At 37.2% G+C, this 26,560-nt stretch overlaps 1 protein-coding gene across 6 annotated transcripts in view; it reads left to right on the top strand.

Annotated features, from left to right (window-relative positions):
• The window catches only part of LOC145979018 (uncharacterized), a 125,691-nt gene that overhangs the window by 50,943 nt on the left and 48,188 nt on the right, over positions 1–26,560 (top strand). For 4 of the 6 annotated variants that reach the window (XM_083112081.1, XM_083112083.1, XM_083112085.1 and 1 more), the window contains 8 exons: positions 1,703–1,729; positions 3,106–3,225; positions 4,859–4,912; positions 8,061–8,171; positions 12,752–12,766; positions 19,753–19,866; positions 20,871–20,888; positions 23,045–23,155. In XM_083112081.1, coding sequence (XP_082968207.1) covers positions 1,703–1,729; positions 3,106–3,225; positions 4,859–4,912; positions 8,061–8,171; positions 12,752–12,766; positions 19,753–19,866; positions 20,871–20,888; positions 23,045–23,155 — 570 coding nt within the window. The remainder of the gene's footprint in view (positions 1–1,702; positions 1,730–3,105; positions 3,226–4,858; positions 4,913–8,060; positions 8,172–12,751; positions 12,767–19,752; positions 19,867–20,870; positions 20,889–23,044; positions 23,156–26,560) is intronic. The other 2 variants (XM_083112082.1, XM_083112084.1) reach the window with 2 other exon arrangements.

Below are 26,560 nucleotides of genomic sequence, written 5' to 3'. Positions count from 1 at the left end.
TGCCTCCACCGGGTATCGAACCCGGGGCCCCTTGATTACAAGACAACAACGCTACCGCTGCGCCATCGGGGAGGCCCTAATTAGGCAAACTATTTGCTGCCGTAAGTTACAATGTGTTTATTATTGTGAACGCATTCACGCTTGTCGGATATCATAAAACAGGTCATGTAGTTATTCTCAATTCACACATTTTGTGTTAAGATCGTGTAACCTGATAATGTGGCGTTTGGGCATGATGGAGTGGGGCATAACGGGGTACTACCCCAGTTAACAGTAATGTGTTTAGTGAAGCAGACTTCTTGCCTTCAGCATTCAGCTCCCTCCCTATGGCCACAACATAAACAGCTTCAACACTTTATGTTCAGCCTTCGACATTGCTGATGAAGAACCAGCGTCATCCTCCTTTAAAGTTACAAGTCCTCAATTCATTGTGTCTATTCCAAATTTAGATCAAGAGAACAAAAGAAGGTCTTCAAAACGACGTTCATGTTTGTGGTTTGTGTGAAACTTAATTGTTTGAGTAATTCTACAATAAAAACGCCTACTGTGTTTCTATGATTATTCTAACTTAATAATGTTACAATTAAGTAGCATGTAGAGCAAACAGTTAAGGCTGTATTGTTGCTATAACTGCAATAATACAATACAATACAATAATTTAGTAATGAATAATATGGAATAGCCAGCACTAACATAATGTTTTTTTTTGTATTGTATTATTGTATTTATAGTTTCTGAACAATGTTTGCAGGTTTAATAAACCCATGGATATGTACTTTGCTTATGTAGAAAGTTTCAATTGAATTGCATTAGTGGTTCCGAAGATACAGCATTTTAAACAATGCTGTGCGAATCTGCCGTGTTTCTGATTGAAATTATCGCCCAGGCGTTAGACTTCTGGGTATTAGAATTCCGGACTTAGAGGACAGTAAACAAGAGACAAACAAAACTAACTTTCGAAATATTTTCGCAAAATGACACTAGGTGACAGTAAAATACAGTCTCACTAGCAAGCAGAAGAAAATTCGTTTCTCTCTGTGCCAATAGATGGCACGGAACAGGCATTCATTTAGAGCCATGTTGCGGACGTATGGTGTACGTCAAACCGCCCATAGTAGAAACGTGAAGGTCAGTACGCTGTACGTCAAACCGGCCTTAGGGGTTAATGCATGCACATAAACTTACAGCAAATACGCTTACAACAATATAAAACAATGAAAATCACTGTATAGCCTACCTCAAATGCATATTAAACGCTTTGTGAAAAACGCTAGGTGGATAATTAAGACTTTCAAATCGTGAAGTGAAAAATGTTTCTGAGCTTTCACACCGAAGAGACACGCTGAACATCGAACATGCACTTGGAAAGCAAAATTGCAGTGTGTCATGCCACTCTAGATATTTTTGAATGTAATTGCCATAAGTGGCGTGCCATTTTGGTGTGAAAGTAGCTGTTACTGTAATCTTTAAAATGTGTGTCATTTGACGTGTCGCTTTGGCGTGAAAGCGCCTCTTCGTGATCCTGTTAACATTCTGTTATTCGTTATATTCATATTATTGACTCACTTTATTTTAGTTCATCCTAGAATGAGCATAATTTCTAAAAGGTATTTTTATATGGAAATGCGATTATTTAATTAAATGCACAATCACAATATGATATACATTTCGTTGAATCACCCTTCTGGGTTTTTGTTTTCAGAAATTTCTCGGTACAAGCGAAGCAATGGTATTGTAGTTTTTGAATTATAATACATTCTTTACATTTGAGTACGTAATAGTGTAATCACATGGTAATGGTAATTTGGCAATCACAATAATAATCAGTATTTTTAAAACATTAATGTACAGTTGCAAAAGTATTTGAACAGCCACTTCATTAATCTCTTGCTATTAGACGTTAAATACGGGGCTTTCACACCAAAGCGACATGTCGTACGTGAAATGCTACTTAGAAACAAAACACCGTAAGGAAATACAAAGTTTCACATACGAGTAGTGTAGCATCCTTCTATGTGTCACTAGAATATCACACAAGAACAGAATCGATCTGAAACTTTTTCGCGTGTGGTTGCACATGCGCAGAGAATAATTTCTGAATATATATTTTGAATCCCATTTATCAAAGGTTTGTTTCCTTATTTGGACATGGAACATTTTCGGTGGATCAGCCGTTTGCATGTGCTGTTGAATGCCACACATTGATTAATAATGCATTTAAAACAATAATGAGAAAGCGGTTTAACTTTAATTAAAATAATTCCCAAATTATTAATTTCTGTTATTATTTTTGTTTTTGTCACTTGTCATTTTAGTGTGAAATTTCTTTGCCACGTACTACTTGTAACTTTGGTGTGAATGGTTCCTAAATTATATGCTTTACTTCTGTGTAACGACTACAGTTCTGCAGTCATGGGTCCTTATTATTAAACAAACCTATCCCTTCCATTACCACCGTCTCAAGCAAAACGACATAAATAAAGGTTATTTTATATCACGTGCACATTGTTGCATTGAATTTAATGAATTATTGCTCATAATTATAAATTACAACTCTAAGTTAGGTGGGAGACATAAAAATCCCCGGAAAAAGTCATTAATCCGCCGTTGAATTTGTAAAGGGGGAGACATACATTGCCAAATAGGGTATGAAAGATATTCAGAAGGGTGTCATTACACCCTCCCAAACAATTATCAAGTGAAAATAGAAACATAAGTCTGTTTTACTATTTTCCATATTCTGATGTGGACCGGCTTTAGCAAAAATGTCAGAACAGAACATTGTTCCCAGTCCACAGCTAAGCTATTGTTTTCTTGTTTATCTTTCCTGATTTCCAAATAAATAATATTGGATTTTTTTTAAAGAAAAGTATCTTTTTTGCAATTACCTCTGAAAAAAGTAGTGAAAGCTGTTGTGAAGTTAGAGATTACACCCATAACTTTGTAGCGCCTTGGAACTGAATACTACCAAGTCATGATTGAGTCACAATTTTTCATTACGTAAATTATTTCCTCTACATTACATTCACACTTCTACATACATAATACAAGGGCGTTATTTGAAATGCATTTGAAATAGATTTCCATATATTTGGATCTTTTTAGACTATAAGAGGTGTTGGAGATGCACGGATGGAGGCTATTGTACACATGAAGAGAGATTAAGACCAAATTGTAGGAGAAGGTTCTTGTATAGCCTCAGAAGGGACTGCGAAAATTATTGTGGTAAGTGAATTCACAATTTACAACTTGTCAAGATTTATTTTACACGCACTCGTACGTTATGCACAGGGGTGGACGATTTGAAGGAGCTCTCGCTCCTTGAATGGTACTCCGGAGTGAAAGCTAGCACTTATTTCTTAAGGTTTGTTTTTAGCAGTGTGTCATTTTGGTGTGACAGGTCCTGGAAAGATAGCTCTTGAATCACTAAAATGTCCACATATCAAAAATTAAGATGGTTACCGAAACTAAAACAATACATAGCCTATGTGGCCAAATTATGTAGAAATTTTGTTGTCAAGTGTCTATACAAAATTTACACTATTTGCGTTACCTTTGTTTTCTTACATCACAACACCATTACCCATTTTTACATATTTGCCACAAATTCAGTGCAACCTCATGTACTATTGTAAATCAAAAAGTAAGTTACACCCCGCCCTTGTATAAAACAAACAAAACGCATTAGAAAGAAAATAATTATTGTACAATAATGTATGAACATTTAACTTTTTTCCGACATAGTCACCAAAGTATTCCAAGCACTTTTTGAATCGTGTGACCAGTTCTTTTATTTCTTGTGTGTAAAAATTACGTCCAATTTCAATTGAGTTGACTTTTGTGCTCATCGGTTAACAATCGCGGCACCCAGTGAGAGCACAGTTTACGATACACCCAATTGGTCATGAATCAGCCTAGCGTAGGATATGTTCAGTTCACTTGCAATCTCTTTTAATTTTCACGTGGCGGTTAGCAAGGATGATTGCATTCACACGCTTCGTTTTGTCGATAGTGTTCACAGTTGCAGGCTGCCCAATACACTGTTCGTCTTTCACATTCGCTCTTTCCTCTTCGAACATCTGGCACCATTTCCTGATCATGGGGTGTGACATTGCATTCTCACCATACACCTTGACAATTTGGCGATGGATTTCACTCTGATTATGCCTTCGTGTCCACAAAAGTCGGACAACAGAGCACACCTTAATTTTGGACGCCAACTCAATACGATGTGCCATACTCATACGGTGAATACTCTCATATTGAAGCAGCTGCAGCATGGCTGCTTTGGGTATGGGGAGAATATATTCCGGACAGTGTTTCCACCAAACGTGATTATTTTATCTCTTTTAGTACAGGAACACGGCTCGGGTGTAACTTACTTTTTGATTCGCTCACGTATAATTGTAACCAGAGTAAACGATTAAGTCGCCATTACTTAGTGTAATTGAAATTGGACCTGTGAAGAAAATGTCAGTTACAAAATGTATGATTTCCGCAACTTTATATTAGTCACAATAGTTCTACCTGAGTGAATAATTTGATGGATTGAGTTGGTGTTTTAAGTCCACATTAAGGCTAATTGGGACTGGACCTACAGTTTAAAGTGGGATCCGAACCACTACGTGCCTCCACCGGGTATAGAACCCGTGACTCCTTGATTACAAGACGACGACGCTACCACTGCGCCATTGGGGAGGCCTGAGCGAATAAACTTATAATTATATGCTATCATGAGCTTATAGAATTATAAATTAATTGTAGTAGGTTAGTTTGTCAAATAACAGTAGGCTAAGACACATTGATCATTATTAGCAAATATTTAGTTCGCAGTATATTAATTAATTAATTTTTTCAGGTTACGATGGTGGTGGTGATTATGGTGGTAGTGGTGGTGGTCGAAGGGCAATGGGTTTGTATGAGTAATCAGTATATGCACAAATCTGTTCGTTTGCACGCATATTTACGTGCGTGTACTTGAGTCCATGCTTTTCGATTGTTAGCGAACATTTCAATGTCTTCATTTCACGCGGTAACATCCAATCTCCAGATTATATTTCCCAATAAGCCGTAATCCCAAAGCTAATCGTAGCATAAATAGCATAAAGTAGCCTTAGACACAGCTCATGCCAAGATAATGAAAGCTGCTCGTCGTTTTCGTAAAGCACTCCTGGAGCCAGAAAAACTATGCTTTGTTTTGATGATGTATAAATTTGTACTCATTCATTTGAGATTTAAGGTCCAGTGTTTATTGGTTTTTCTTAGAGCAAAAGTTTCCTTTCTTTCCATTTCTGTGTTCTTGTGTTAACCGCAACGATGAGGATGAGTGATGAACTGATGAAAGAAGCACATTGATAAATCCATGATTTAGCCAGGGTTCTAACCTGAGATTCCGACTTTTTAGCTCGTTACGCTGACCACTCAGCTGCAGAGTGGCGCAAGTGTTTTCAAAAATTTACATTAGAACAGGCATATTTCTAGTGATTTAACTAGAATCATATAATCTTTGGCTATTCTTTGAATCCATTATATATGGTCGTATTAGAATCGTATAAAAAAAGTTATCGTTATTGTAGGCAATATTATTTCGGTAATTTTTCCTATGCAAATATCTGTAGCTTCCATATCATAAATAAATACAGTAAACTCTCGTTAACACAAACTCGCTTATGACGAACACTCGGTTAACATGAACGAAATGTTGGTGCCGGCAGGGATGTATTATGTCTTATAGAAAGTTTTATCGGTTAACGCGAATTTCGGTTACCACGAATTACGAACAGTTTTCTTTTAGTCTTTTAGTCCGTTGCGTCAATGTGTTGAAATGTGTTTTTATATTCTTTAAAACATAGCCAGTACGAGTAATATCAAAATTAAAACTTGGGTGCAATTGCTCGACAATCGCGATCATAGCGTCAACAATGAGCTTATACGTATTTAACCAACAAATTCAGTTGTGTTTTTCTATGATAAAAAACGTAGAAGACGGAAATCCCAAGTTGGAGTGTGCTTGATGCACGCCGCATCCTGGGAATCTGTGTCATCACAACACATATAGAACTGTTTTGAACCAGAAAATGATATGTGGGTACTTTTTTAAAAGGTAATTACTGTAGTAGTGCTTTCTATGATGACATACATAATACGTATTGTAGAAAGAACTGTATTGCAACAATAAAATTTGAGTCCCCGGTTATCACGATATTTTTTAACACGAACCCTTGATTTTTCGGTCCCTTGGGATTCGTGTTAACGAGGGTTTACTGTAGTATGAACTTATCAACGCCTTTCTCTTGCATATGAATATTTATTACTTTGCCATAGTTTTGTATAATGATCATTTCTGAATTTTTATCTTGTAATTATAGTTACTCTCATAGTGCAATTTCTGTTTGTATTTTTATTAATGCAGCCCAGGTCCAAAGAAATTCCTGTAAGTTCACGTTTTGTTCAGATTTGTGTAAAAGCTGCATGAGAATTTCAACTGAATTCACTATTTTTTTAGATCCTGCATTCGTATGCAATGCATCTTGTTGCAATGAGTACAGTAAAATTACATTGTATTTTGAACGCAATAATGGAGATATAACGTGAATCAACTCTAGTTACATTATATGTAAAGGGTCGTTGAAACTTGTATTTTCTAATTTTCTCTTTTAAAAAACTTCTGACTTCCGTCGCTCTTTTAACAACACTGGACCTTTGGCAGGTGTCATCCAAGCTGTTTGCTAAGATTCTTCTCCTTTCAAAAACCGCTATGGTGTCATTCCATGCCAAATCATCACCAAAAAAATGAAGTTTCCAACCCGACCATCTCAGATTTTAATGGAATTTGGTAGGATGGTAGAGGACCTGAAGTTACTTACATGTGCAAAATTTTAGCCCTGAGTGTCAGAAACAAAAATTTACATTAATTAAAAAAAATAAAAAAATCATTGGAGCTTTCTAATTCAATTAGAATTCAAGACAGCTCTTTCAAACAAAAACTATAATTTAGAAAATTTTCTGCTCTATCATTTTGGTTATCTTCAAGTTTCTTGTACAATTCACCGTTTTCGAAATATTACTTTTAAAAACTTTTCAAAGTGAATTTTGGCACCATATTTTAAACATGGCGGCGAAACTACAGGTCAGAGAGTGGTAAACGTTTCAAAATCGGATTCCTCACATTTGTTTACTATAGATACAGTTGGTTTAATTTATGTTGCAATTAGTTCCTCATACGATATTACTTTCGTAGTCTGTAAGGTGTTTCACTGAATGTAGCACATACTACTGTCAGATTTATTTTATTCCTGTTCCAAAAGCCATCCCAAAGTGAAACTTACACCAAACAAAGATTATATTTAACTGTATAACATACCTGTTTTCCACAAAAATTGAAGATACGTTTCTTTAAATATTCCAGATTAAAGATCACATCATGTGACCTTGAAATGAAAATTTAAATATTTTTCATATGAGATTAATTTTCCTGAAAACTATGAACCCTTAGCTTCAAGACCAGCCTAAGATCAAAGGCATGCCATAATTAGAAGCAAAGTTATGAATTGTTTTATTTGACCTTGTAAGCATAAATTTGACATTTTTAATGAAGTTGGCAACCTTGCTGTACGAACACCATGTATCACTTAGGGCTAAAATTTTACACATGTAAGTTACTTTAGGCCCTCTACCATCCTACAAAATTTCATGAAAAAATGTGATGATTTGGAGTGAAATGAGCCTATGGTATTCCAAAATCTGAAAAATTACATCTGGTTTGATTTCGCTGTTGTCTAGATTTTCGAAAAAACGTTTCGCAGCTACGCTAGCATATTTTCCATCACAGATCTTATCAGCACACTCTGGTACACATAAAGTGACAAATTGTATAAGGTTGGACAGTTGAAGTGTGTACCACTTTATCTGAACAGGAGTGAACAGCACAATTATTGTTTGTATCTCTATGAAAGGAAGTGGCATATGTAAAAATTTTGGCTTTAATTAATTTAATTTTTGTTCTAATTAGAGTTTGTATTAGCATTTTTCGTTTGAATAACGTGTTTCTTCTTTTCAAGAGGAGTGTTGGAAATGTGTAGATAGTAGTTTCTGCGTTCCGATCCGCAGAGAGGAGTCAGGCTGCAGGGAGAGGTTCTTGTACAGCACCAGAAGCAAGTGCGAAGCATATTGTAAGTTTCCATATTCAAGTATTCAATAGAATAGAATTGAACAGAAAATGTATTTTTATTTACTGCAGAGCGAGGTTCACCCTTAAGCTGCTCTACCACCTAACTCTGGTAGTTAAAAGTTACAATACGTATATTTATAATACTAAAATCAAATATATAACATGAATGAATTTGACATAAATGAAAAATAATAAAATTTTAAGATTATTCATCACAGAAAAACCTTTAAAAACAACTTTCGGGAATGGTTGTAAGGAAGCTTAAATTACAGAAGACTATTCTCAAATATATTTCCGAAGTGCAAATAACACTGTGTAACAAAGGTTTTCTTTCCTTGATGGTATGTAGTGACCACTTGGTACCCTGATGTAAGAGCACTAGTGCATTTGTTTGTATCAGCCTCCATTTTCCCGCAAATGGGAAAAAAGGGATTTTTAAAATACGAAATTTCCCTCTTTCAAGGTGGCAACACTTCCCCTTGTGGAGTTGCAACACTACGTGAAAATCCGTTTCAGAAGCCGGTGGTACATTATTGAGAGTGTGTTTGTGTGTTATTCATTGTTGTTCTGGATGTTTGTCTGTTCCGAGAACTCTTGTATGAGTTCACACAGTGTTAAAATGTACTGCTCAGAAGGTACTGAAAGCTGGACTTGCAGCACAAAGATTTCAGTTTGTTGCTATGTGTGACTGTTAGATATTCTGACATTATATGTGTGTGATGTATCTTTACTGTAAATCATGCCAGGAAGTTGTGTAAATAACCCAAACAAGTTCTGTCACATATGTGGAATAGTGACTGTTAAGTCCAATGTTACTCACCTGACACCTGCTGTGAAAAAGGCTTATGAATTGTACTTTTCCTGCAAAGTCTGGGACCAGGATAAAAAATGGGCTCCGCACATGTGTTGTAAATCCTGTGCTGTGAACCTTCGGGGATGGTTGAACGGAACACACAAGGCAATGCCATTTGCCGTGCCAATGGTGTGGCGTGAGCCACAAGACCACACCATAGACTGTTATTTTTGTTTAACAAACATTCGTGGAATAACCGCAAAAAAAACCAAAAAAAACAAGTCAATGAACTATCCATGCGTACATTCTGCTATTAGGCCTGTTCCACACTGTAATGAGTTACCTGTTCCTGTGGCACCAAATGCTTGGACATTGAGTGACTGTGATACTGAACGTGAATCCGAAAGTGAAGGAAGCAAAGATCCTGTGTATGTGGGGAACGCAAAGGAACCACATATAATATGCCAAGCAGAACTAAATCATCTCGTGAGAGATCTGCAATTGTCCAAATCACAGGCTGAACTATTAGCTTCCAGATTACAAGGTTGGAACCTTTCGGGAAAGAACACGAAAGTAACAATGTATCGCTGTCGTGGAATGATCTAGTGAATTTTTTCAGCTGTCAGGAAGGTTTGGTGTACTGTACAGATGTGTGTGGACTTACGTCCGCATTAAACATTGAGTATGACATGAATCAATGTCGTTTATTTATTGATTCTTCGAAGTTCAGTCTTAAAGCTGTGTTATTACACAATGGCAATAGTCACCCTGCTATTCCAGTCGCCTATGCTGTAGGTATGAAAGAATCATACCAAAATATGAAGCTCTTGCTTGACAGAATGAAGTATGCGGATCATCCTTGGCACATTTGTGCTGATTTTAAGGTACTTGGTCTGCTTTTGGGAATGCAGTCAGGATATACAAAACACTGTTGTGTTCTGTGTGAATGGAATAGCAGGGCGAAAGAGAAACACTATCATGTGAAACACTGGCCCACAAGAAAGTCGATTGTTCCTGAACAGAAAAGTGTTAGTTACACGCCTCTTGTTGATCCAAAAAATGTGTACTTACCACCATTACACATAAAATTAGGATTAATGAAGGTGTTTGTGAAGGCACTAGATAAAGAGGATGGTGGTTTCCAGTACCTAAAGACAATATTTCCACATATCACAGATGCAAAGTTAAAGGAAGGAATCTTCGTCGGACCACAGATTAGAGAACACATTCAACATTCGACGAAATCCTGCATGAAAACGAGAAAAGAGCGTGGGTTGCACTGAAGAATGTGATAACAAATTTCCTTGGAAACAGAAAATCTGAACATTATGCAGAACCTGTAGAAGAACTGCTACTGAGCTTTTATGCAATGGGTTGTTACATGTCCCTAAAGCTACATTATCTACACAGTCACTTAGACTTCTTCCCAGAAAAATTAGATGCAGAATCAGATGAACATGGTGAACGATTTCATCAGACCATTTGTGTCTTGGAAGAAAGGTACAAGGGAAAGTGTGAGATTACTATGTTAGCTGACTATTGTTGGAGCTTGAAACGAGAAAACAAGGGTGCTCAGTACAAATTGAAGCGCCGATAAGACTACCTTGAACATCTTTATACATGTTACTTTATGTATCATCCTTTCCATCCTTGGATGTATGTACATTACTTAATTTGATTTGTATTGTTACTTCTGATACCTAAGTGGCCGCGGTGGCTCAGTCGGTAACGCGTCTGACTACCATGCTCAAGGTCCCGGGGTCGATCCCCGGCCGGTTCAAATCCGGGAACTTTTCTAACGATGGTAGCGGCCCCGGCGCTCTCCCAGCGTCGAATAACATGGGTACCTGGGGGAAACCCTGGGGGGTAAAGGCGGTTAGGGGCGTGGTGCTGATCACATCACTCAAGACCGGATCAAGAAAGTGTGGGGCGTTACCCCCACACCCCCTATACGCCTTCATGGCGTGGTGCTAAGCACAGGGGAACACTTTACCTTTTTTTTTTTTTACTTCTGATACCTATTGGTGTAATACATAACATATTTTGTTTATAATATATATTTGTAGTTCTTGAATTGATGTTAATTTCATTTAGGCGTTTACGTAGGTACCTTTGGCTAAGGGTGGGATAAGGGAGCAGGGACAGGGGTCGGGCAGGGTATATATTTCGGTACCGGTACTGGTATTTATGCAGATCGATAGCATTGTCGTCATGTAATCTTTGCTTCTTGTACTGTGTAATTTCAGAAACGAATTACTTTTAGTTTCATTCTTCGTTACATCCCATGTCCTGCAGTGCTTCAAATAGCATAGCATTTACAGTACATAATAAAATTTTTAACTATTATTTCTTGAAATTGGAGGCTGATACAGGAATTTCAGTTACACCACTGTAATCAGCGTGACAGGTTCTATCGGAAACAGTTGCATTCATTTTGGAAAGCGAAAAAAGTTGTAAATTTGTTACACAGTGTAAGTACAGCAATATAATTCCTGAAAATGGTAACTTGACGTGGCTACTAATTAAAAAAAAAAGTGGTTGAAAACGAAATTTCTGACTCGCTTTTCTACACTTCTAAAAAATATAAATATATTACTTTTGATTCAGCCAAATACAATGGTGCAAAACGTTAATAAAGGTCGTGATTAGTTATTGTCAAAATATATTGTTATATTTAATGCACGTTAGCTTCGTTTACAATTATTTTTACTTCGCTTTTCATGTACCATTCTACAGAATAAACATAGCCCAAATATTAATTGTTTTTTGAACGTCACGCACAAATTCTTTGTCCAAAATTTTTTGGCTTGCGAAAGTTAATGAATTGCTATTGTTTATTATTCACTGATTTTTATTGTTGTAGAAAAATGCTTACAATCTACTAATAAATTTAAATTATACCTACATTTGAGTTTTCTCTTCTGACTAATGTTTGATTTACTTCAGAAATGCAAATATTTCTCTACGGTAACCATTAGGAACAGACTTCGACAGAGCACACGATAATGAACACAGAAGTGAACAAATTTAGTATTACAAAATTAAATATTATTTATTTTCATACAGTGCCTTCGTTTTTGCTCTGGGCCGAGATAGCGCGTGACATGGCGCAGATGCCGGCAATTTCGTCCCGTAACGTCTCGCTTATTTACGCAAGTAGCTTTAGCATGTAGACAATTATGTGTAAATTGCATAACGAGTACTAACCTTTGTTATAAGAGTTGTTCAAAGTTGTTCACGCGCTATCTTGGCCCAGAGCCAGAACGAACGCACTGTACATGAGTTTTTATTTAATTATCCTCTCAATGTAATAGTGATTTTAAACTCGGGGTGTGATAAAAATGAAATCTCTCAAAATTGGTCAACTGTAAATAGTTCATTATGTCTAAATATGGGTAAAGCAGTGTTCAGAAAGAACATATGGTTATCTTTTTAAAAGAATAAATAACAAAACCAATATGAATTTCATTCAACGATCACGTCTTACTGGAGAGATTTATTGAGAAAATAACTTTACTTTTGATCCGTAATGCACTTGTTCCATGTGTTATAGAGTTCAATGTTTGCCATTCACAGAGGAACTTATTTGTTTTCTGTAGTATAAATTATTGTGAGTTATTGTACTAAATTTTTGTTTGTCTTGTCCACCATGGCGGACAAACTGTATGGGTCTGTTTTATTATTACGCTCAATGGTTTATCAACTGATCCATAAAACTGTAATAAATACAATAAATTACGGAACATGTAACTGAAAATATATTCATTTTTATATTTTATATTTTGCAGGTGGTGGTGAAGTAGGTTGGTATTAGGAATGAGAGCACATTCTCAAATGCATGTATGTATGTATGTGTGTGTGTGCATTGTTATGTTCACATGAATTTACATCATACGCGGCGCCAGTGGTGCACGGGAGTGGTTGTCCACCTCTTTGTTAACTTTGCAGTCCCCTCTGCCCCACACATTTCCTCTCAATTGTAATAATAATAATAATAATAATAAATTATGGAAAAGAACAAGTCCATTTCCTATCAAACTCTGTGTAACAAAACTACTGTTATTCAACAACCAATAAAAAAACAACTTCAGAAGCAGCTTTTTCTGTTTAAGTATAGCCTCCCATAAAAATTAATTTTGGAATTCATTCTTTCTTTCTTCCTTAATGTTAGTGTCGCGTTTTTTCTTCTATATATTTTTTTTTCAGTTTTCAATTATTTTAATTATATCTGTAAGCCAGAGTGGGGATCACCCACACTTATATCTATGTTCGTTCTGGCCGTTTTCTGGCCGTGTACGTTACAGTGTAACAGCTAGACAGAAACCGGATAAAAATACCCGAACACTAAAAAAATTTGTAGGCCTGCGTACAAAGAACTACAACAATTTAAAGTTATTTGTTTCCTGACTGGAAACGTAAGGTACACTGAAGTGTTCAGAGGTTGCCACCGCTCTATATACTAATCTAAAATCAAATTTGTAGATAATACTCAGTGTGTCTACAAAGTTTTTAGACTGGCAACATTGTAACAAGATAAGTGGTGCAATGTGGCATTTTGGTACATGTATTACGTAATGTCACATGTAGTGAGTGTGTAGTGAAATTAGTGTCTCATTAGGCGCAATATTGAGTGACTTACAGCTTTTAAACCAGTGCAATGTTTTGTATCCTCGTCATGCATTTGAAAACATAAGAAAGAGTGGCGATTAAGTTTTGCGTAAAACTCAGTAAAACCCCTTCAGAAACCGTTGAAATGCTGAAAACTGCTTACGGCTATGAAGCCTTATGTCATTACAATGTTTTCATTTGGCATAGTGATGGCCAGTGAGGGTCGTCTCTCTACCAGTTGAACGGACGGTAATCTTGTAAAAGTTCGACAAAAACTGAATGAAAACCGGGCACAGTCACTGAGGATGATTGGTGATAATGATTGATGATTACTGTCAAGATATTTATAACTTTAATTTCCTTGTCAAACATCTCGTATTTTAGTCTTATGCTTATTATATTTGTCCATTCTCTTCTTTTACTTTGCGACATTTGATTATGAGCACTGGCGTACGCAGGATTCTTTTTTCGAGAGGGGCTGGAATTGTACAGGTGGATAGTACACAGCTCCTTTCTTGGGGGCGGCATACACAATACGATATTTGCTAATTAAAAACTTTATACTCTCAACAATGACAGTCAGGGGTCATTTTGAGGGAGGTATGAATTTCCCACTCTGAATTTTCCAGAGTTCTTGACTGTTTTTATTTCAAAATGTTGATTTTCTCAAAATTTGGAGGGGGTTGCAGCCCCATCAGCACCCACCTCTGCGTACGTCAGTGATGATGAGTGTGTGGGTACAAGTGCTGTACTTTGGAATTTTCTGTATACTGCACTATAAACTCAGTTTGAAAAAATAAATAAAATAATGCTTCTGATATGAATGGCAGTGAAGATAGAGGCGTATGGGTAACGTGTATTTACGGTTGAGATAGCTTATTTACTAGGAGAGTCAAATGAAAAACTCAAAAGTACAATAAAATTGTAGGGCAGACTGTATACAGCTCAAATTTACATGAGGTATCCACTGTTATTTACAAAACGACCTCAAGGCTGCAACACTGATCAAGTTAGCTTCAAAACGCCATTTCTTGTCATTTAAAATATGACGCCTGCCATACACACTTGCACCAGTGAAGAGGAGTGGTTTCTTGCCATCTGTCACCCTAAAACTTAGATAAATTTCTCGGCAAATGAAAATTCAATACATCTGTACATGCTTACCACACCAGAAAGTTTACTAACGCAGGAGGGTCAATCCATATCAAGTGGTACAGAAAAAAAATATTGGTTGCTTGACCATTTTTAAAAAAATATATGTTTTGTGTGGTTTGAGCCTCATATGTTGACAGTTCAGAACCACTGTTATTTTTTTTTTTACTATCACCGATTTCAAGATGGCGGACATTTTCTTTTTATGGCGCGCGTCATTTTCTCCATTCGTAAGCATCTGCGGGATTTTTTTATCTCAGCTCTGGCAAATCCTAGGACAATGAAACAAAGCACGTTATAAGCTACAATTATATTTGTGTAAAATATTCTAAATATTATCCATTCATAACAAATTTTAAGGCCATAATTGTGTTTCATTATTACTCAAAATGTCATTTTCGTATATTTTTTTAGGAGGAAGGCAGTTTTTAACACATACTTTTTTTTTTTGCAATTACCTGTTTACCAACAGTATATGTGAAAATTATTTGAAGCTTGATACTATAATATTTTTTTACTACAGCATTATAAACATCTACTTATTATTAAAAAATCTAAGTTCAGGGTCAAATATCTCTGGTGGGCAGTTGATTAAAATCTAAAATTTGTGCATAATACAGTACTCTATGACAAGCAACTTCATTCAAAAATTTTGAGGTAGAGATTCAATTGGTTTAAGAGATACGGTCATACAAAAATTAAATAATTTGCATTAACCCTACGTACACCAAGGGGTTACGCGTAACACCGCACACCAAGGGAGGGTTAAAAAATGTCCACCACATAAATCATTATTTTCTGTTCCAGAAAATTTAATATTCTTCTCTATTTTGTAGTAACTATAAACTACAAGGGTCGTTCAAGGTTGACCAGGACTTTTATTTCTAGACAGGAAATATACATACATAGAAGCACCAAACTATGTCAGTTTTTCAAAGTATTCCCCCTGAACATCCAGACACCGTTGCCGTCGTTGTGGAAGTTCCTTGATGCCTTTGGCGTAGAAAAAAGTAGGTTGGTGTTGTAACCACTGCAGGACAGCGTTCTTCAGTTCCTCATCTGTCTGGAAGTGCGTCTCGCCCAAATGCTCTTTAAGTGCCCCAAACAAGTGGAAATCACTGAGGCATAAATCTGGACTGTAAGGACTGTGTGGTAAAACCTCCCAATGCACGTTGGCCAGTGTTGTTTGAGTCAAATGGACCGTGTGGGGCCTGGCATTGTCATGGAGAAGAATGACGTGTTTCGACAACATTCCAGGTCTTTTCTTCCGAACAGCCCCACGTACAGCATCGTGAAGCAGTGTTGAGTAATACTTGGCATTAATTGTGGCACACTTCTCCACAAAATCCACATGGATAACACCTTTCATGTTCCAGAAGACTGTTCCCAAAATCTTACCGGCAGACGGCAGCTCTTTGCTTTTCTTGGGTGGAGGGGAACTTTAAGACACCATTCGTACAGTCTTGCCCGTGGCAGTGTTTGTTCACCATACAGTGCTTGCAGTCTAAGCCAAATTTGAGCAGGTTTCACTTTCTCCTTCACGAGAAATTTCATTATACACCGCTGTTCCACAGAAACAGATACACTACTTGTCGCCATCTTTGTTTACACTACTGCGCATGCGCCAAATGTGTCGCAAAAGATCATGGTTACTCGCAAGGAATCATGGTCTGTCCTGCCCTAGTAATGCAGCGCTACATTGATTCATTAATATTTTACGCACGAAAGTCCTGGTCAACCTTGAACGACCCTTGTAAGACAACTGAAGGCTACGAACAGAGCAGGTATTAAGTGTATCACCTTTTTTATTTGTTATTCTTACAATATATTTTAACATTATGGAAATTCTATTAAATATATCACCATTTTTATGTGTTATTCTTACAATATATTTTAACATTATGGAAATTCTATTCACATATTTCCCGAATTATAAGAGCAATGATGTAGTACTAAAGACATAAATTATTTTTGTTGTTGGAAGCTACAGAGTAAACATTATTGTCTTATATTACTTTCCAAAAGTCATTGTTGGTTACTCTGAATCAATAGTCTTGCGTTTGCAAGAGCGGCACACACTACTTTTTTCACTGTGCTTTCCACAAACAAAGGCTTCACATTTTCCACATACAATTGTTGTTTTTGCAAACTTGTTCAACTGTACATTTTTCGATCTAGCTTCTTTGCAACAAAGAACACATCTTTCTCTTCCTGTTTTCAGTTATTTTACATGTACATTATGGTAACACGTTACACCAAGGGTGAGTACTTTATGTCCACCACGAAAACGTTTTTTAAATTTTGGGTTATTTTCTAGAAATTAAAAGTATTGAATGACAGAAAATAAAATTTATATTATTTTTGACACAAAACCTGAGTTATGACATGATACTAAAGAAACATCCATAAAAATTCTTATAAGAATCAAAGTGTGGACAATTTTTAACCCACCTTGGTGTACGAAGGGTTAAATAAGGTATGTCTATTTTCATTTCCTATTCACACATTTTGTGTTAAAATTCTGCAAACTGTAATTTGGAATATAAATGAACTACATTACAATCCTGAAATGGATCTGCAATAAAGTAAAGTATAGGATATACGAGGGCATGCTGAAAAGTAATGCCTCCTCTTGTCTTGTTACTGTGTAAACGCATTTTGTATTTTGAGCAACCAGGCATTGTGAGCCACATAACAATATTCAACTAAGGCCTTTAAATCAACCTGACGAAGACTCCTGAGAGAGTTCGACAATGGCCTCAGTTTGCAGGCAGATGGGTGGAAAGACCTTCGCGGTGGCTCGTAGGTGACTACACGTGGACCCCCAAGACGTATTCTTCTCAAGGTATACAGGAACTAACTCAAAAGTTGAAAATATATGTAGATCAGCAATAGGTCTGTACTAAAGTGTAGCAAAATTGTACAAAAATCTTCTAGATAAGAAACGAAAACAAATTAAGGTTTTCATTTGGCTCTCCCATGTATAATATATCTTCAAAGTCGCTGATCTTTTAATACACATTTAATTCTTGAAAGTCGTGATCAACTTTTTATTTCTGACGTAAATAATTACGTATAGCGAAGCGCTGCATAAGACAGTTAGAGCCACCTATTGTGACAACATACACTTGAAGCTCGGGTGATCGGCGCAGTACGTATGCGCAGTAGCGAGTAGTGAGTAATGGCTCCGTTTGACACGTCGTTTCGCAGCGTGCAGTAATTGAATTTCTGTTGAAGGAAGGTGCATCGGCATCAGATATCCACCGCAGATTTCAGGAAGTGTATGGTGATTAGTGTACGGCTGCCAGTAGCATCAGGCGATGGATAAAACATTTTAGAGATGGAAACACAGACATCAGTAATCTCCCTCGCACAGGCCGCCCGAGAACTGCCTCGAACGACAGAAACTTGGCTCACGTCAAGGAAATCATCCAGGAAAACAGGCGTGTTTAGGTTGCAGATGGGTGCCACGAAATTTGAATGCGGCACAAAAACGAAACAGAAAAGACGTTTGCACGGAACTTTTGGCGCGGTACCGAGCAGAGGATGGAGGCGAGGGTTTCTTGAAGTGTTTGGTTACTGGAGACGAAACCATTTTCCACCTCTACGAGCTTGAGAGTAAACGTCAAAGCCTGGAGTGGCGACATCAAACATCATCAAGAAGGAAGAAACTGAGGACAATGTCATCAGCTGCCAAAGTGATGGGAACTGTCTTCTGGGATTCGAAGGGTGTTCTTCTCGTGGACTTTCTCATTCCTGGGGAAACAATCAATGCCGCTCACTACGTGCGCACTTTGAGAAAACTTCGTCGTGCGTGAAAAATGTCCTGGCAGGGATAGGGTTATCCTCCAACACGACAACGCCAAGCCGCACACAGCACAGCTAACCACGGATGAAGTTGTCAGATTTGGGTGGGAACTCCTTCGACATCCTCCCTACAGTCCAGATCTGGCTCCTTCTGACTTTCACTTGTTTTCTTTTCTGAAAGGACACATGCGGGGAAACAGATACGACACCAACAAGGAAGTGAAACTTGCCGTTAGGAGAATACTCAGAAGTTCCCGAACGGAGTTCTACAACATAGGAATTTTCAAACTTCCAGAACGTTGGCAAAAATGTGTCGATTTAGATAGTGATTATGTTGAAGACTAATAAAGGTATGTACTTTAACAGGGGTATACAGGGTGGGCCATATTGATGGGACACATTTCAAATGCATATGTGGAGCATCTAGGAAGCAACATTTATTACCAAATATATGGAAAACATTGCCAAAGGACGGGAGTTTCGCACTGTGTTCAGTGTTTGAAGATAACATCCCTGAGATGGACACTACCTTGACGAGAACATTTGTTAATACGAACAGCATGACACCGTCACAGTCACCGCTGAGCGGTACAACACGACGCTATGAACATTCTTCATACCCGAAATGAGACGGCTTGGCCTAAGGGACATGTGGCTGCAGCAGGATGGTGCCACTAGTCATACAGCAGTAGTGTCAATGAAAATACTTCGACGACACTTCCCGGAACGGCTCATCTCGAGATTCGGGGATGTCCATTGGCCATCCAGATCCCCGGATCTAACTCCACCGGACTACTTCCTGTGTATTTACCTAAAGGACAAGGTGTACACCACAAGGCCCACTACCATCAATGAACTGAAGGACAACATCCGAAGGGAGATAGCGGCCATCCCAGCCGAAACCCTGCGCAAAACTATGCTGAACATGACTGTTAGAGCCAAAGAATGTTCTCGTCAAGGTGGTGTCCATCTCAGGGATGTAATCTTCAAACACTGAACACAGTGCAAAACTCCCGTCGTTTGGCAGTGGTTTCCATATATTTGGTAATAAATGTTGCTTTCTACATGCTCCACATATGCATTTGAAATGTGTCCCATCAATATGGCCCACCCTTTATTAGATTCTTTTTTGAACTGTTTCCTTCCTTCTTGTAACATGTTGATCACGACTTTCAGTACGCCCTAAATATTTTCCAGTTAACTAACATTTTATGTTTTTAAGAGGATAGATGTTGGAAATGCGAGGACAACATCTGCATTCGAGAGAGCATCAAGAGGGAAAGCTGCAGGGAGCAATACTTGTACAGCACCAGGGACAAGTGCGAAAAATTCTGTGGTGAGTACGAGAGTCCAATTATCAGCACCATTCCTAGGCTAAATGGAAAGGAATCGAAATAAACATCATTTACCAAAAAGTTTCTGTAATTTCATGATGGAGCACATTTCTGATCGCTTGCATCTTTTCAAGTGTATTTAAATGTTTGTACAAAGCACTGGCTGTATCAGAAAATTCTGTTACAATGGACAAAGGCGTGGAAGAAATATTTGTGTGGCTTCTGCTTCAGTGGCTTATGCAATTCCAACTCTATTTCTTCCTATCCCTTTCAATCTTCCCTCCATTACTTCTCTTTAACCTCTAATTCATTCTGTTTCCTTCTTTCCTACATTCTTTTCCATCATTCTTTCCCACTTTTCTTTTTTCCTTCATTGTCTTTATCTCTTTTCCTTTGTCTTCCATCCCTGTATTTTCTCTTCAAAAACTTTCACCCTCTTTCTCTTTCGCATTCTCTTCATTATCATTTTATCTCTCTTTTTTACTCTTATTTCCTCCCCAATTCCATTTTCACACTTTTCATATTTGCAGTGTATATATCTTGTGTATCTGAGAACGGAATTTTAGAATAATTGCATGTATAATTGTACACATACACCGGCTGCAAATAATTCCAACATTTTAAACTTTATACATAAACACACACACACACACACACACACACCTGTACCTGTAGCACTAGTTTCAAGAATTAGAGGAAATTCAATGTTCACACCACTGTAAAATTATGGTCCACACACATATATAATGTTAAAATTGGGTACCGAAGTTAGTTTTTATTTCAATTTTAGCCTATTTTTTCATTGTAACACTCAAAAATATTTCACACTTATCATAGGTTAGATCTTACTATTATAATGTAATTATATCGCTTTATTATAAATTCATTATATAATTTCGTATTTACCTTTCATTTTTCAGCAAGAGAATTGCTAAGTATGTAACTTGACAGTTATTAATATTTAATATGCTTAAAATTATTAATGTGCTTCTTTTTAATTTTGTAGACGGCGGCGGACAAGATGGTTTGTATTAGGATTAACCTCTCTCTCTCTCTCTCTCTCTCTCTCTCTCTCTCTCTCTCACTCACTCTCTGTATCTGTCGTGTGTGTGTGTATTATGCTATTTTTCTGTGTGAATGAATTGAAATTCTTAATAGGCGTTTAGACATTTTGGTAATAAGTATCATCAAATAGTACTGGGAACAGTGGAAAGAATCAATAATTGTTCCTGTGTTTAAAAAAAGTGATAAAATAAACTGCAATAATTACCGTGAAATTTCTCTACTCGAAACAACATATAAAATATTATCTAACATTCTTTTAGCAAGACTAACCCCATATGCTAATGAAATTATAGGTGATTATCAATGTGGATTTAAACGTAACAGATCAACAACAGACAAATGTTTCACATAAGATAGACACTAGAGAAAAAGTGGGAATATAATCAAAATGTCAATCAGCTATTCATTGATTTTAAAGATGCGTATGATTCAGTGAAAAGAGTTTGGAATACCTAAGAAGCTTGTTAATATGATAAAAGTACGCACCAGTGAAACAATTCATGATGGGTTAAAACAAGGAGATGCATTATCTCCATTGCTCTTTAATTTTGCACTAGAATACGCTGTTTGGAAAGAAACTAACGAAGGACTAAAATTGAACGTTGTGACTCGGCTGTTAGCATATGCAGATGATGTAGACTTACTGGGGGATGATGTAAATACAATTAAGAATAATGCTAAAATATTTATTAAAACAGCTAAAGATATAGGTTTGGAAGTTAGCAAAGAGAAAACTAAATATATGCTTACAGGCCGAAACCAAGTGTTAGGTAATAATCAAAATCTAATTATTGATAACAACTCGTTTGAACCAGTTTCCAAATTCAAGTACTTAGGAGTAATACTAACAAATAAAAATGATTAATTCAGGAAATGCATGTTTACTTTTCTCTTCATAAACTTTTGTCTTCTCGTTTAATATCTAAAAAAACTAAAAGTTAAAATATACAAAACAGTAATTTTGCCTGTAATATTATATGGGTGTGAAACTTGGTCCCTTACATTGAAAGAGGAACATAAATTGAGAGTATTTGAAAATAAGATCCTTACGAAAATATTTGGGCGTAAAAGGGTTGAGGAGACACGTGAGTGGAGAAGGTTACATAAATTAGAAGTACATAATTTGTATTCACGTCCAGATATTATTTGGATCATTAAATCAAGAAGACTTAGGTGGGCAGGCCATGTGGCACGAATGGGAGAGGAAAGAAGAGTTTACAAGATTCTTGTTGGGAAACCTGATGGTAAGAGACCAGTAGGAAGACTAAGACGAAGATGGAGGGATAATGTTGAGATGGATCTAAATAAAATTAGTAGGGATGGAAAGGAGTATATAGATCTTGCTGCAGCCATGAACCTTCGGTTTTAAGAAGGCTAGAGAGTTAATTAGAATAGTACTGGGTAACATATTATATTAAAAATACAAACTAAACGCAAAATGAATTCTATAATTTTATTATATGTACGAAAATTCATACAAAATCATTCCAAGACAAAGGATACTTCAATGCAAAATTGAACGTTTTTGATACATGTCAAGCATTGCTTTTAAATCTGATAACTTTAAAGATTATGCTTCTCATGTAAGCATGATAATATTGATCTTTTCACAGGCTAGACAGGGAGGAAGTAGTTATTAGTGAAAATTACAGACGACTCCAGAAAGAAGCTAAATATGCAAATAGTTTAAGATGATAATGCTATGCCAAAGCTTCAAGTAAAGAAAATATAAATTATTATGGTGCAATGCCCTCCTCACAACACACTCAGTCTCGTGTCTACGATGTTGACCGAGCTGTCCCCCCAACTCATTGCAATTTTAAATAAACTATAAAAATACTGACTTTCAAATTAAAGGAATCTACTTCTGAGAATAGCAGACAACAATCTTCATTCGACCAATGGAAAAGTACAAGAAAACAAATAAATAAGCCCAATTCACTCACGTTGTGACATCATTTAGCGTACATACGCCAAATTCTCACAATTAAAATTGTTTTAGTTTCATCCTGTGGTTTTATGGTGGCAACTCTGCAGAATATTTTTATGGACTGAATGCTTTTCTCAGCAATTCTGCATTTTGATGCTACCATATGCTATTATCTTCTTTTTCAGGATGCTGGAAATGCACAGACAGACATGAATGTGTTGAAGAACACGTGGACAGAGAAAGCTGCAGGAAGAGGTTCCTCTACAGCACCAGAGCCAAATGCAAACAATATTGTGGTACGTATCTCAGATCCTTTCTAGGCACTGTGGCTACTTAGGTAGATAAGAAGGCTCGACTCTTTCTCTTTTCCCTTTTTCACTCTTTCTTTCTCCTTCCACCTCTTTCTCCTTTGTTTTCGCTCTTTCTTTGCTTCCTTCTGAATTTTACTTCTCTCCATTCCTTCCTTCCTTCGGTCTCTCTACTTCTTCATTCTCTCTCTCTCTCTCTCTCTCTCATTTATCTTTATTTCGCTTTCTTTGCTTGTTGTCACTCGTTTTCCTTCTTTCGGATTCCTTTTTCATCCTATCTTTCTCATTTCGCCTCTCTCTTTGCTTTCTTTTCACCTTTCCTCCATTCTCTTTCCATATTTTCCTCCATCCGCTTTTCCTCTTTAACTCTTCATTTTTAACTTTTCCTTTTTATTTTCCTTCTTCTCTTTTCTTCTTTTTCACTTTATTTCCCATTCCGCACCTTCCATTCTTCTTTCGATCTTTCTTGTTTCCTTCTCACTTTTCTTCCTTCTTTCTCCTCTTTAACTTAATCTCTTCTCCTTGCTTTCGCTTTCCCACTTTTACTTCCTTCTCTTATTCTTTTCTTCACTTTCAACTTTTTTGTTTTTGTTTCTTTCGTCCGCTGTCATTGCCTAATCTCTCTTATCTGTAGGATTTGATCAAAACGTCTGTTAAGTAGTGTGGTATTTAAAAATATCTACTGAAGTTAAAATTCCAGTAACTTAATTCGAAGCATTTGATTCGCTTTCTATATTGATTGAGTTGTTATTTTAAGACCACTTTATGCACAGTAAGGCTAATCGGGACTCGACCTACAGTTTAAAGTGGGTGCCTCCACTGGGGATCGAACCCGCGACCCCTTGATTACAAGGCAACAACGCTACCACTTTTTTTTTATTATTTCCTTTACTATTTACATCTGATTATAACAAACTTTTACATGATTACTATACAGGTTTTACAAACTAGGATATATTACATTTAGAAAATTCGCATAGACATTGTTCCTTTTGTTTGCCGACATATTTTGAAATGTGTGCCTTAAATAATGCACAAATTGTTCATGAAAGTCAACTTGCTGATAAGTAGAGGCAAACCAAGCATATTGCCCCAGTAACCACAATACACTGTTCTGTTTCTTTTTAGGAAAATAACTAAAATTGGGAAACAGAAGATGATCAATTGTAATATTCTTCTCATTGGTACGACAGATGACACTTACGAGTTTTGCAACATATTTCCATGACGTAGCGGTTATTAAGCATTCACTGAGCTTATGCACTAAACTATCAGGCACGTTACATATTAAACATAATGATGAATCTGCCATGTGCAGATCATAGAGTTTCACTCGAGTCAGCAGTATTTGATGCACTATAACAAACCACGCCGATCGTATTCTTGTTGCGAGATGCCTCGCGTGTATATTTTTCCACACCACAGGCCAACGAACTTCCAGGTGTCTTGCAACTATCTTAACAGCCTGTTGAGACGCTACACGCATTCCTCTGTAAATGTGCGACACCACTGGAACAGGCAGGGTAGGAGTTTGTAACAAGCCATAGCAGATCTCTACTAAGGTATCACGGAGGTACCTAAGGTTGTGGGGGAGGTTAGTCACGTTTATGGGGGGATCCAACTGTATATGGGCCAAGCAGTCTCGAAGAACATGACTTGTAAGGCTATCAGGGCTCTGAATCATCGTCTCTATGTCCGCTTGAATGCGGAGCGCCTGGCTCTTGTGGTGCACGTGTGCAAGATTCAAGCCTCCCCCAGCATTATCTAAACACAAGGTCTCGTGATTTACACGTAACAACTGCCCATTCCAAACAAACCAGTTCACTGCACTTTTCAGCTTTGTTACATCCAGCATTCGCATCGGAAGTATTTTGGCTATAAACCACACTTTCGAAAGAGCATACACATTAACAAACGTGACTCGTGATTGCAAGCTAATGTTTCGAAACTTATTAATTTGTAGCACTGCTTTTACACTCCCAATCACTCGATCATAATTTACTTGTATCATTCCTTGCAAAGAAGGCGTAAATACTACACCAAGTATTTTTACAATGTTTACAACAGGGAAGTGTTGAACTGGTGTGTGAGGTGGAGAATTATTTAAAAACATCAAACAGGATTTCTTTACATTTATGTGAAGGCCTGAATACACCCCAAATTCCGTCGTTAGTTTATGAACCGTGTCCACATCAACAGGTGACTGAACTAAAATGCTGACATCATCCGCATAATCTAAAACTTTTAGCGACTTTGACAGAATAGTTATTCCTTGTAACCGTGCTTCCAGAGAGGCAAGCAGGGGACTTAGGGAAATACAAAAAGCCAACATGGATAAGGGATCTCCCTGTCGGACACCTGTGACAATGCTAAGCAATTTTGTCAGAAACCCATTAATCTGTATTTTCGATTCAGCATTTTTATATAGCCCTTGCAGTGCTGAGAGAAAATTTCCCCGTATGCCCCTTTTGTGCAAAACATGAAACATGTAATTATGGTTCAGCGAATCAAACGCACGTTCGAAGTCCAACGCTAAAATCGCTTGATCCTTTAAATTTTTCTTATTATGATTACTGGTAACCACTTCACGCAGCGTTTGCAACACTGCATAAATGTTTTTATTTTCACCATATACATATTGCATGTCCCCCACCAAGTTGCTTGAGTACGGCATTAAACGTGCAAGCATACATCGTGTGAAAATTTTATAGTCGGTGCACAGGAGTGTAATGGGGCGATAATGAGTGATCTCTGTCGGCTTTGCACATTTCGGTACTAATACTATAATACCTGTCTTGGAAGTCTTGCCCATTTTATGTTGCTGAAAGGCCGCGTTGACCCACTCAGTTAAAGTCGGCCCCACTAGCGTCCAAAATGTTTGAAAGAAGCACGTAGGAAGCCCATCCACACCAGGGGCGGAGAAAGGCTTTGACGCTTTCACCGCTTTATATACTTCTTCGAATGTGAAATCCTCATCAAACTTAATTCTATCATCATCGGAAAGTACTTCCGTAACTGCATCCACAACAGAATCATAATTTGAATTGGCAGGTTGGTGCTGCGAAAACATCCGAACATAATGCTCATATATTGTACGTTGTATGTCCTTAGGTGCTATGATTTTATTACCCGCTCCATCTGCGAGTTCAGTAATGAGTTTCCGTTGTGCATTTTGTCGTTCTTGTATCACGTGACTAATCGACACCGCTTCTTCAGGGTCAAACTGAGGCAGTCTACTTCGAATTTTTGCACCCATACGTTTGTGGGCGGTCATATTTAAGAGTATTGCTTGTATACGTTTAATTTCCGTATGAACCGGTCGTCCTGCCGATGCTTCTTCTATTAATTCACGCAACACACGATAATAAAAGTGATATTTATTATTCCAGTCAC

Source organism: Lepisma saccharinum, chromosome 25, assembly GCF_977018435.1.
Source record: "Lepisma saccharinum chromosome 25, izLepSacc3.1, whole genome shotgun sequence".
Lineage (NCBI taxonomy): Eukaryota > Metazoa > Arthropoda > Insecta > Zygentoma > Lepismatidae > Lepisma > Lepisma saccharinum.
This window is presented reverse-complemented; position numbering and strand designations above follow the sequence as displayed.